Raw genomic sequence first — 11873 nt, 5'->3', positions numbered from 1 at the left:
CCCTCTGGGCAGCTCTGAAGGGGGCGCTGCAGGGCCGTGGACCTGCTAGGGTGCGGGCTCCACTGGGGTTGTATGTCAGAGTGGGAGCCGTGAGGACCGAGTGGACGAGAGCTCCTGCTGTAGAAGTGCACGTGGTGTAAGGCAGACGGTCAGAGTGGGAGCCGAGAGGACCGAGTGGACGAGGGCTCCTGCTGTGCAAGTGCGTGCACGTGGTGTAAGGCAGACGGCATTCCGGCTGGACCTCGGGGGATCGACAGGCTTCGCGAGCGCTTTTTGAACGTTGGCATCTTGTCCGTTTGTGTTTTAGCCTCAGAGACGGCCGCTACTCAGTTAGAAAGTAGAAGCAGGTCTCAGGACTGCGCTGGGCTCTGGGCCGGGCGGTGCGTGGGCTCACGGGGTCTGTTCTGCAGGACGAGCAGAAGGCGGAGGATGAACTCGCCAAGAAGCGGGCGGCCTTCCTCCTGAAGCAGCAGCGCAAGGCCGAGGAGGCCCGCGTGCGCAAGCAGCAGCTGGAGGCGGAGGTCGAGCTCAAGAGGGATGAGGCCCGGTAAGGTGGGGTGGGGCTGGAGGGGGGAGGCTGTAGCCCCCGTGTGTCTCGTGTGTCTCAGTGACCGGTCTCAGGCCCTGAGCCCTTCCCGGAGCTGTCTCCTGAGTCTCCGCCCAGCCCCGGGAGGTGTGTGCCCTGGGCTGGTCCTCAGTCCACAGGCACCGCCGCAGGGGGCTGCGCTGGCCGACTCCGGGCACATCCCTCTGAGCGGGTCCGCCTGGACGTTCCCTCCCAGGCGTAAAGCCGAGGAAGACCGGATCCGGAAGGAAGAGGAGAAGGCCCGGCGGGAGCTCATCAAGCAGGAGTACTTGCGGAGGAAGCAGCAGCAGATCCTGGAGGAGCAGGGCCTGGGCGGCTCCAAGTCCAAGCCCAGGAAGCCCCGGCCCAAGTCCGTCCACCGGGAAGAGCCGCGCAGCGACTCGGGCACCAAGTGCTCCTCCACCCGTAAGCGGGGCCCCCGGGACACGGATGTGGGGTGCAGGCCCTCCCTCAGGTACACGGGTGCAGGTGCAGGCGGCTCCCCTGGGACACGGATGTGGGTGCAGGCGGCTCCCCCGGGACACGGATGTGGGGTGCAGGCGACTCCCCGGGGACATGGGTGTGGGGGTGCAGGCGGCTCCCCCGGGACACGGATGTGGGGTGCAGGCCCTCCCTCAGGTACACGGGTGCAGGTGCAGGCGGCTCCCCCGGGACACGGATGTGGGTGCAGGCGGCTCCCCCGGGACACGGATGTGGGGTGCAGGCGACTCCCCGGGGACATGGGTGTGGGGGTGCAGGCGGCTCCCCCGGGACACGGATGTGGGTGCAGGCGGCTTTCCGGGACACGGATGTGGGGTGCAGGCGACTCCCCGGGGACATGGGTGTGGGGGTGCAGGCGGCTCCCCCGGGACACGGATGTGGGTGCAGGCGGCTCCCCCGGGACACGGATGTGGGGTGCAGGCGACTCCCCGGGGACATGGGTGTGGGGGTGCAGGCGGCTCCCCCGGGACACGGATGTGGGTGCAGGCGGCTCCCCCGGGACACGGATGTGGGGTGCAGGCGGCTCCCCCGGGGACATGGATGTGGGGGTGCAAGCTTCCTCTGGGGACACGAAGGGGGGGTGTGGGCCCTCTCCCAGGGCGGGGAGATCAGGCTGCAGAGCCCAGGGGTCACTCAGGTGGCCGCTGGTCCCTGGTTTTAGTGCTGCACAAACGTGGGGGTGTCTCAGGAAACCCATGTCTTAGGAACGCGGTCCTTGTCTCTGCAGCTGATAGCCTCAGCCGGGCGCAGTCGGGCTCCAGCCTGTCCCTGGCCTCTGCAGCAACGACAGAGCCTGAGAGCGTTCACTCGGGGGGCACACCTGCCCAGCGGTAAGGACAGGGGAGGTGGCACTGGTTCTGAGATGTGGGCTTGTGGTTTGGCCCCTCCCCCTGCACGCACTTGCCTTCTCACTGCTGAAGTTGGAGGCGTTATGCTCTGTCCTTAAAAGCTTAGGCGTGTTTCCTGTGGACGGGGACATTTCCTGTGTAACCACAGTTGATCAGCACTGTTGGCTCCACAGTCCACATTCATTGTCCTGGGTGTTCCATAGTGTCCCTGAGAGCTGTGTGTCCACGGTGAAGGGTCCTGCTCAGGACCACCTGTGCCCGGTGTCTCTAGGCCACAGCAGTTCCTCATCCGTTTGTCTTTCTTGACCTTCACACTCTTCACACGGACAGAGCAGTTGTTTGTGGAGTGCCCTTCGCGCCTCAGTGTGCGTCCCCATGCACAGGGTCAGGCTGTGTGGTGGGAACAGCCAGGGAGGACGTGTCCTCAGCGTGCCTGACACGCTGACGTGGGTTGTTGAAGGTAGGCCTTTCCAGTGGCCCTGAAAGAGTCCCCTTGGATCGGTGAGTGGTCTGGAGGAGAGCTGGGCCTTGGTAGCCCGATGTGTACTGTCGGCCTCCTCTGGCGGGTCCCCCAGCCCCCACCCGTCCCTTACTGTGTGTGTGTCCTGTGGCCATGGCCACTGTCCCACCTCTTCATGTGTCTGGTGGCCTCTCATCGCCTGGGTTTCGTGGAGGGTGCCTGTCAGGGACTCGGTGCCGGCTGTATTTCCGTTCAGGGGCAGGTCACCCAAGCTGGACTCCAGCTTCAGCCCTGCCCCCTGGACGAACAGCTCTGTCCAGCTGTACCCTGGACGCTGTTGTGACCAGTGCAGACTGCCTGCAGGACCCGCAGAGTCATGGAGACCCACCCGGGCTCTGGACTTGGCCAGCTGTGTCCCCTCCCTTCTTCCGGGGCCTGGTCCCTGGTTTGGCAGCAGCACAGACAGCCCAGCTTCCCCGGGCAGCAGGGCCGAATCCCGCCGCCCCGCCAGAGGCCTGCGAGGCAGTGGGGTTCACCATCGCGGCCGTGGGGAGCAGATGGACACGTCCGTCTGCCCCGGCTGTCCTCTCCTGCTGCTGTGGGTCCTTCTCGCACGAGGTGTAGCTGGTCGTGTTCCGGGTGGGAGTTGACCAGCTGGTGGCCAGCGGGTGAGAGGACGTGCCTGTGACCGCCCGCCCTGTCCCTCCGCAGAGTCCAGTCGCTGGAGGCCTTGCCCGTGTTGAGCCGCAACCCCAGCAGGAGCACGGACAGGGACTGGGAGACGGCGTCCGCCGCGTCCTCCCTCGCCTCGGTGGCCGAGTACACAGGTGACAGCCCTGCTCCCGTGGGGGCACGTCCGCGTCTGCGGGGAGGCTGCGGGCGGGCGTCCTCGTCTCTGAGGCGGGCAGTGCTTGGCCCTCCGGGCGCCTTGGGGACGGGGCAGCCCTGCCCTGTGCACAGCCCGCCCCAGGCGTGTGTCCTGGGCTCCCGGCCACCGGACACTCTTTCAAGTCATTTTTTGGTTTTGTTTTGTTGTTCTTTTGTCAAAGAAACTGAAATTAGGGGATAAATTATTAATAACTTAGCCTTTTTCTTAGTTTACTTAAACTTTATAATTTAGAAAGAATAAATTAATGACGTTTATAACTAGAATTATTTCAAGTAAATTTGAAGTGGATCTTCCATTTTTAAGAAGTCACAAACCAAAAAAAAAAAAAGAAAAAAAAGTCACAAACATCCCTCGTCTAGCCTGAGGGCCTGGGCAGAGGAGGGGGTGCGTCCTGCCCGGAGTGTTGACTGCGCCCTCGGCTTCCGCAGGCCCCAAGCTCTTCAAGGAGCCCAGCAGCAAATCCAACAAGCCCATCATCCACAACGCCGTGTCCCACTGCTGCCTGGCCGGGAAGGTGAACGAGCCTCACAAGAACTCCATATTAGAGGCAAGTGTCCAGTTTCACATGAAATCAGGTGTTTCCTAGTGAGGGGTCGTCCCAGAGAATGTCCTGATGACTCACACGGGTCACCACTGTGTCCGTGAGGGCGGGCGAGAGCGTGCGCGTGTCTGTGCCACCACGTGTGGCGGCTTTGCGGAAGGGCGGGAGGCACACAGAGACCCCGGGCCGCACCTGACCCGGAGCTGGGGTCTGCGCGTGGGCCAGCGAGAAGCCTGACCCGGAGCTGGGGTCTGCGCGTGGGCCAGCGAGAAGCCTGACCCGGAGCTGGGGTCTGCGCGTGGGCCAGCGAGAAGCCTGACCCGGAGCTGGGGTCTGCGCGTGGGCCAGCGAGAAGCCTGACCCGGAGCTGGGGTCTGCGCGTGGGCCAGCGAGAAGCCTGACCCGGAGCTGGGGTCTGCGCGTGGGCCAGCGAGAAGCCTGACCCGGAGCTGGGGTCTGCGCGTGGGCCAGCGAGAAGCCTTCTGGTGCAGGCGGGGCAGGGGAGGGCGACTTCACGAGGAGCTCCTGGGCGTGGTGTGGTGTCTGCAGGCGGAGCAGACTGGAATGACTGTGCTTGTGAGGATGGCCACGTGTGTCCAGGTGGGGACAGGAGGAGCTGTGGGGGGGCTGTCGGCAGTGGCTCCGGCTTTGAGCCTGGATTCCCAGAGAAGAGGAAGTCCGTAGGGGTTGGTCGTGTTTGTTTTGCTATGTTGACTTCTCTCCCTGAGGGCCGCACTGTCACAGCGCTGTGGGAACTGTCAGGTCCTATCCCTTCCCGGTGAGGGCAGTTGGAAAGAGAGGGTCAGGGTTAGGACTTGCCTGGTGGGGGGGTCTCCGTCTGGGGCGTGTGACGACGTCCCCCTGTGTGAGGGGAGGGCACACCTCTTCACCGAGTGTCCTCACACTGGGCTGGGCACAGAGCCAGCAGCCTGGGCCGCGGAGTGGATGGATGTGCTGGGTGAGCGGCTGCCCCACGCAGGGTCCCACAGGGAGCAGCAGGGAAGGTCCAGCTTCCGGGCCATGGCTTGTCCTTCGACTCTGGTGTTGTCCGCGTGAAAACCTGCCACAGGCTGCGTGAACAGACCGTGTGGCTTGGTCCCCATAAAATTGTGTTTACAGAACAGATGCCTCGAGCGGCAAGTGTGAGTGTGCGTTCCCCGGGAAAACTGAAGTGGGAGCAGGCGGGCTGGGGGTGCTGCGGGGCGCTGGTCGGGGTGCGCTCACTGGGCTTGATGGTCATTAGCTCAGATGGGGAAGGAAGCTCCAGGCAGCTGGAGGAGGTCCGGGCGCAGTGGGCAAGCCGGGGAGCTGGGGGTCAGAGATCACAGAGCCTCCGCCACGGGGGGCTCAAGGTGCTTTGCATGAGGTGGCGAATGCAGCTGTGGGCAGAGGGGTGTGGACTGACTCCAGTGGCCACGCTGTGGCCAGAGAACAAACGTGAGGAGAGGATGGGGGGGTGGGGGGGCTGTGTGTCTGTCTCTGAGGATGGGGGGGCTGTGTGTCTGTCTCTGAGGACGGGGGGGTGCTGTGTGTCTGTCTCTGAGGACGGGGGGGGTGCTGTGTGTCCGTCTCTGAGGACGGGGGGGTGCTGTGTGTCTGTCTCTGAGGACGGGGGTGCTGTGTGTCTGTCTCTGAGGACGGGGGTGCTGTGTGTCCGTCTCTGAGGACGGGGGGGTGCTGTGTGTCCGTCTCTGAGGACGGGGGGGTGCTGTGTGTCTGTCTCTGAGGACGGGGGCGGAGGGTGCTGTGTGTCTGTCTCTGAGGACGGGGGGGGTGCTGTGTGTCTGTCTCTGAGGACGGGGGGTTGCTGTGTGTCTGTCTCTGAGGACGGGGGGGGCTGTGTGCCTGTCTCTGAGGACGGGGGGGGGGGTGCTGTGTGTCTGTCTCTGAGGACAGGGGCGGAGGGTGCTGTGTGTCTATCTCAGGACGGGGGGGTGCTGTGTGTCTGTCTCTGAGGACGGGGGCGGAGGGTGCTGTGTGTCTGTCTCTGAGGACGGGGGGGCTGTGTGTCTGTCTCTGAGGACGGGGGGGTGCTGTGTGTCCGTCTCTGAGGACGGGGGGGGGCTGTGTGTCTGTCTCTGAGGACAGGGCCGGGGGGTGCTGTGTGTCTGTCTCTGAGGACGGGGGGGGCTGTGTGTCTGTCTCTGAGGACGGGGGGGTGCTGTGTGTCTGTCTCTGAGGACGGGGGGGCTGTGTGTCTCTGAGGACAGGGGCGGAGGGTGCTGTGTGTCTGTCTCTGAGGACGGGGGGGTGCTGTGTGTCTGTCTCTGAGGACGGGGAGTTGCTGTGTGTCTGTCTCTGAGGATGGGGGGGTGCTGTGTGTCTGTCTCTGAGGACGGGGGTGCTGTGTGTCTGTCTCTGAGGACGGGGGGGTGCTGTGTGTCTGTCTCTGAGGACGGGGGGGTGCTGTGTGTCTGTCTCTGAGGATGGGGGGGCTGTGTGTCTCTGAGGACAGGGGCGGAGGGTGCTGTGTGTCTGTCTCTGAGGACGGGGGGGGTGCTGTGTGTCTGTCTCTGAGGACGGGGAGTTGCTGTGTGTCTGTCTCTGAGGACGGGGGGGTGCTGTGTGTCTGTCTCTGAGGACGGGGGTGCTGTGTGTCTGTCTCTGAGGACGGGGGGGTGCTGTGTGTCTGTCTCTGAGGGTGCTGTGTGTCTGTCTCTGAGGACGGGGGTGCTGTGTGTCTGTCTCTGAGGACGGGGGGGGCTGTGTGTCTGTCTCTGAGGACGGGGGGGGGTGCTGTGTTTCTGTCTCTGAGGACGGGGGGGGTGCTGTGTGTCTGTCTCTGAGGACAGGGCCGGGGGGTGCTGTGTGTCTGTCTCTGAGGACGGGGGGGGCTGTGTGTCTGTCTCTGAGGACGGGGGGGGTGCTGTGTGTCTGTCTCTGAGGACGGGGGGGCTGTGTGTCTCTGAGGACAGGGGCGGAGGGTGCTGTGTGTCTGTCTCTGAGGACGGGGGGGTGCTGTGTGTCTGTCTCTGAGGACGGGGAGTTGCTGTGTGTCTGTCTCTGAGGATGGGGGGGTGCTGTGTGTCTGTCTCTGAGGACGGGGGTGCTGTGTGTCTGTCTCTGAGGACGGGGGGGTGCTGTGTGTCTGTCTCTGAGGACGGGGGGGTGCTGTGTGTCTGTCTCTGAGGATGGGGGGGCTGTGTGTCTCTGAGGACAGGGGCGGAGGGTGCTGTGTGTCTGTCTCTGAGGACGGGGGGGTGCTGTGTGTCTGTCTCTGAGGACGGGGAGTTGCTGTGTGTCTGTCTCTGAGGACGGGGGGGTGCTGTGTGTCTGTCTCTGAGGACGGGGGTGCTGTGTGTCTGTCTCTGAGGACGGGGGGGTGCTGTGTGTCTGTCTCTGAGGACGGGGGTGGAGGGTGCTGTGTGTCTGTCTCTGAGGACGGGGGTGCTGTGTGTCTGTCTCTGAGGACGGGGGGGGCTGTGTGTCTGTCTCTGAGGACGGGGGGGGGGTGCTGTGTTTCTGTCTCTGAGGACGGGGGGGTGCTGTGTGTCTGTCTCTGAGGACGGGGGGGGCTGTGTGTCTCTGAGGACAGGGGCGGAGGGTGCTGTGTGTCTGTCTCTGAGGACGGGGGGGTGCTGTGTGTCTGTCTCTGAGGACGGGGAGTTGCTGTGTGTCTGTCTCTGAGGACGGGGGGGTGCTGTGTGTCTGTCTCTGAGGACGGGGGTGCTGTGTGTCTGTCTCTGAGGACGGGGGGGTGCTGTGTGTCTGTCTCTGAGGACGGGGGGGGCTGTGTGTCTGTCTCTGAGGACGGGGGGGTGCTGTGTGTCCGTCTCTGAGGACGGGGGGGGCTGTGTGTCTGTCTCTGAGGACAGGGCCGGGGGGTGCTGTGTGTCTGTCTCTGAGGACGGGGAGGGCTGTGTGTCTGTCTCTGAGGACGGGGGGGGTGCTGTGTGTCTGTCTCTGAGGACGGGGGGGCTGTGTGTCTCTGAGGACAGGGGGGGTGCTGTGTGTCTGTCTCTGAGGACGGGGGGGTGCTGTGTGTCTGTCTCTGAGGATGGGGGGGTGCTGTGTGTCTGTCTCTGAGGACGGGGGTGCTGTGTGTCTGTCTCTGAGGACGGGGGGGTGCTGTGTGTCTGTCTCTGAGGACGGGGGGGTGCTGTGTGTCTGTCTCTGAGGATGGGGGGGCTGTGTGTCTCTGAGGACAGGGGCGGAGGGTGCTGTGTGTCTGTCTCTGAGGACGGGGGGGTGCTGTGTGTCTGTCTCTGAGGACGGGGGTGCTGTGTGTCTGTCTCTGAGGACGGGGGGGTGCTGTGTGTCTGTCTCTGAGGACGGGGGGGCTGTGTGTCTGTCTCTGAGGACGGGGGGGGGTGCTGTGTGTCTGTCTCTGAGGACGGGGGGGGGTGCTGTGTGTCTGTCTCTGAGGACGGGGGGTTGCTGTGTGTCTGTCTCTGAGGACGGGGGGTTGCTGTGTGTCTCTGAGGACGGGGGGTTGCTGTGTGTCTGTCTCTGAGGACGGGGGGGTGCTGTGTGTCTGTCTCTGAGGACGGGGGGTTGCTGTGTGTCTGTCTCTGAGGACGGGGGGGTGCTGTGTGTCTGTCTCTGAGGACGGGGGTGCTGTGTGTCTGTCTCTGAGGACGGGGGGGGTGCTGTGTGTCTGTCTCTGAGGACGGGGGTGCTGTGTGTCTGTCTCTGAGGACGGGGGGGTGCTGTGTGTCTGTCTCTGAGGACGGGGGGGCTGTGTGTCTGTCTCTGAGGACGGGGGGGGTGCTGTGTGTCTGTCTCTGAGGACGGGGGGGGTGCTGTGTGTCTGTCTCTGAGGACGGGGGGTTGCTGTGTGTCTGTCTCTGAGGACGGGGGGGTGCTGTGTGTCTGTCTCTGAGGACGTGGGGGTGCTGTGTGTCTGTCTCTGAGGACGGGGGGGGCTGTGTGTCTCTGAGGACAGGGCGGGGGGTGCTGTGTGTCCGTCTCTGAGGACGGGGGGTGCTGTGTGTCTGTCTCTGACTCTTCAGGCCCGATCACAGCTCGTACGTAGTCCAAGCTAGTATTTTAGATACATACAGTTTATTTTGGTTTCTCCATTTAATGTATTAAAATGTGTATTTAATTCTGAGTTTATGTAGAATAATAATAGCTCCATTACTATTGACAGAGACAATGTATTTGTGAAAAATAACTTTTCTAAAACAAAAACAATGAGAAGACTGGCATCATTTTTACAACCTAACAAACCCTCTGACTCTGGCTTTGTGGAGGACAGCTGGGTCCTCGTCCTCCCTCCCCTCTGCTCGGTTGCGAGACCACTGTCCTAAGAGCCCCCAGGATGCTGAGAGAGACAGGCAGGTAGCAGTTCGTGGGCTTGACCTCGGGGGCCCCCCGAGCAGGTCTCAGGAAGCCCTGGGCCCGCTTTCAGAGCTGCTGGGGTAGCAGTTCATCCAGGCATCTCCATCAGCAGGTGACGTTCTAAGGATTGTGAGCGCAGAGCAGTTCAGAGTTCAGAACCGGGCACGGCAGACACTGTCCCGGGAGGCAGGTCCTCTGTGCCCGTCCCAGTGCAGCTGGGGGGTGCGGTGCGGTGGGCGCCCCGTCCGGTCCCAGGCACTCGGCCTCAGAAGGAGCCCTGGACGTGGTTCCACTTCCCTGCAACCCCCCCGCCCCGGCCCCGGGACCCCCTGCTGCCCGTCTCTGTGGACGTCGCACGGAGGGCGCCTCCCCTGCAGCCGAGTCCACGCGGCGCGCCCGTGTCAGCCCCGTTCCCTCAGGGCCCGGCCATGGTCCTTCGTGTGCACGGAGCACGTCCGTGTGCCTTCTGCTGAGGGACGGTGGGTGGTGTCCGTCCCACTGTCATGAGCACTGCTGCTCTGAACACTTGTGTGCGGCCGTGTGGGGCGTTTCAGCCTCAGGAAGAACTGCCGAGGCCGCGGTCAGCGCGTCTGACGAGTTCAGGAGCGTGTGAGGGCCACGGTGGTTCACTTGCACTTCCCAGCTGGCTAGTGATGTTGAGCCTCTTTCCATGTGTGTTCACTTAATTTGAAAAGCATTTTTAAAGCAAAATCTCAGTGGTGCCTGGTGCTCCCCTGCTGGGTGACCGGTGTTGGCGAGCTCCCACCGACCTGCCTCCTGGGTGGCGGGTGGGACCCCTCTGAGGCTCTCCTGTCTCCTCTCCTCCCTCCACGCAGGAGCTGGAGAAGTGTGACGCCAACCACTACATCATCCTGTTCCGCGACGCCGGCTGCCAGTTCAGGGCCCTTTACTGCTACTACCCGGACACGGAGGAAATCTACAAACTCACCGGCACGGGGCCCAAGAGCATCACCAAGAAGATGATTGACAAGCTGTACAAATACAGCTCAGACCGCAAACAGTTCAACCTCATCCCCGCCAAAACCATGTCCGTCAGCGTGGACGCGCTCACCATCCACAACCACCTGTGGCAGCCCAAGCGGCCCGCGGTGCCAAAAAAGAACCAGACGCGGAAGTGATGGCCCGGGCAGGGCGGGCGCCCTGGGGCGGTGTTTACTTCTCCATTTGGGTACAAAGGTGCAAAGTCACAGACCTTTTTCGAAGAGACTCCTAGACGGCAGAGGAAAACCGTCCCGTGCTCCCCACACACAGAACGCCAGGTGCAGTGGGGACGGAGGGCGCGTGCCAGGCCGGGCCGGGCTGCTGTGGTCCCGCTGTCCCCAGGGCTGCCGACGGGGGTGTGTGTGCAGCAGGATTCCTTTTACTTGAAGTTCGTTATAATGAGAAGTGACGTGCTCTGCTCCCCGGCCTCACACCTTGCACACGGCCTGGCCCCCCGCAGGCGCTGCGCTCCTGTGAGGCTGGAGGACCCACCCAGCTCTCGATCGGGTGTTTGAATGTCTTCAGGAAAGGCCCTCGTACTGGGGCGTCTTGTTCGTTTGGGAAATGATATGATATTTATTGATTGTGTCTACTGCCAATGTTTATATCCAATTCTAAGATTTCTGGAAACAGTTCTTGCTCCTTGCTGCTCAGAAAAAGTTTACTGAAGATGCCAGTTCAGTCCACGCACTGAGACGCACGGCCGGCCTCCGCTGCGGCTGTGCTCAGGGGCCGGGCGGCGGGCTCGCTGCCCGCGGAGGACGGGCGCGGAAGCAGCCTCAGCTCACTCGCCGAGTCTGGGCAGCGTCTGACGATGTGTTCACTTTAATAAAGACAGGTTTTGGTAAAGTAGAATATTTTTCACTCAGCATGTTTCTCTTCAAAGGTGATACACTTGGGCTGACAGTTCTTTTAGCGTCTCTGTTGTCCTGACTCGTCCCGTCTTGGTTCCTGCTTCTGGCAGAGCAGCGGCCCTCCGTCCGCCCTGGTCACTGAGTCAGGCCGCAGACTTAACACCGTCATGATGTCATGTGCGGTTTTCCCGGAGCTCCAAGTAAGCGGGACGGCCCCACGCCCTCCCGCGCCTCACGGCCCCGTGCTTCTCCAGAGTGGACCTTCCCTGGGTGCCAGCGCGGCCTCCCCACCTGCACGGCCCAGCTGCTCCGGCCACCGGAAGACTCCGGGTCACTCGAGTTGGTTTTGCACATGTTTTCTGGGGAGTGTTACTTGAAACTGTCTGGACTGCAGAGCAGACGGGAGGTCAGAAGAGGCCGCCGGACGAGTGTCCCTGTCCCGCAGGGCTAGGCAGGGGGCGGGGAGACGGTACGAACCCGAGAAGGGACGCAGGTCCTCGGTCTCCCCTGCGCCGAGGGACGCCGGTGTCACACGTGGCGGGAGGGGGTGGGTGGTGTCGGCGCTCGTGGCCCTGTCACATGCTCTGCACAGGAGTGCCTCGCTCCTCACTGTTTGATACTCTGATATTTATTTAAGAAAGCACTAAACTGTAATAAAGGGTTAACTTGCTTTTCATGAAGCACGTGTGTGTGTGACGTGGTCGCGGCTCCCTGCCCGGAGGACTTCCCCACTGTCTCCGTCAGCCAGGAGCCCTTTCCTCCGGAAGCCACCCTGCTCTGCCGCCTGGAGCAGAGGCTTCCTGGCCTCTCACTCCGTGGGGCCACGTGGGCGGCAGCACAGCCCTGTGGGTGTCAGCGGGTCTGGGTTTTTCAGTGAAGATTTAGGGGTGCTTCTGGTGTCGTGCTGGAAGTCCCATTCCCACACAAGCC

At 62.8% G+C, this 11873-nt stretch overlaps 1 protein-coding gene across 3 annotated transcripts in view; it reads left to right on the top strand.

Annotated features, from left to right (window-relative positions):
- Window positions 1–11623, top strand: part of CAMSAP1 (calmodulin regulated spectrin associated protein 1) — a 69679-nt gene extending 58056 nt beyond the window's left edge. For all 3 annotated transcript variants that reach the window (XM_066366669.1, XM_066366668.1, XM_066366667.1), the window contains 6 exons: window positions 411–547; window positions 783–991; window positions 1794–1896; window positions 3086–3201; window positions 3692–3810; window positions 9924–11623. In XM_066366669.1, the coding sequence (XP_066222766.1) occupies window positions 411–547; window positions 783–991; window positions 1794–1896; window positions 3086–3201; window positions 3692–3810; window positions 9924–10226 (987 nt within the window). In that variant the 3' untranslated portion in view covers window positions 10227–11623. The remainder of the gene's footprint in view (window positions 1–410; window positions 548–782; window positions 992–1793; window positions 1897–3085; window positions 3202–3691; window positions 3811–9923) is intronic.
- Window positions 11624–11873: the final 250 nt, after the last annotated feature.

The sequence above is a fragment of the Saccopteryx leptura genome, chromosome 2, assembly GCF_036850995.1.
Source record: "Saccopteryx leptura isolate mSacLep1 chromosome 2, mSacLep1_pri_phased_curated, whole genome shotgun sequence".
Classification (NCBI taxonomy): Eukaryota; Metazoa; Chordata; class Mammalia; order Chiroptera; family Emballonuridae; genus Saccopteryx; species Saccopteryx leptura.
The sequence above is the reverse complement of the archived record's forward strand: the minus strand, read 5'-3'. Positions and strand labels throughout refer to the sequence as shown.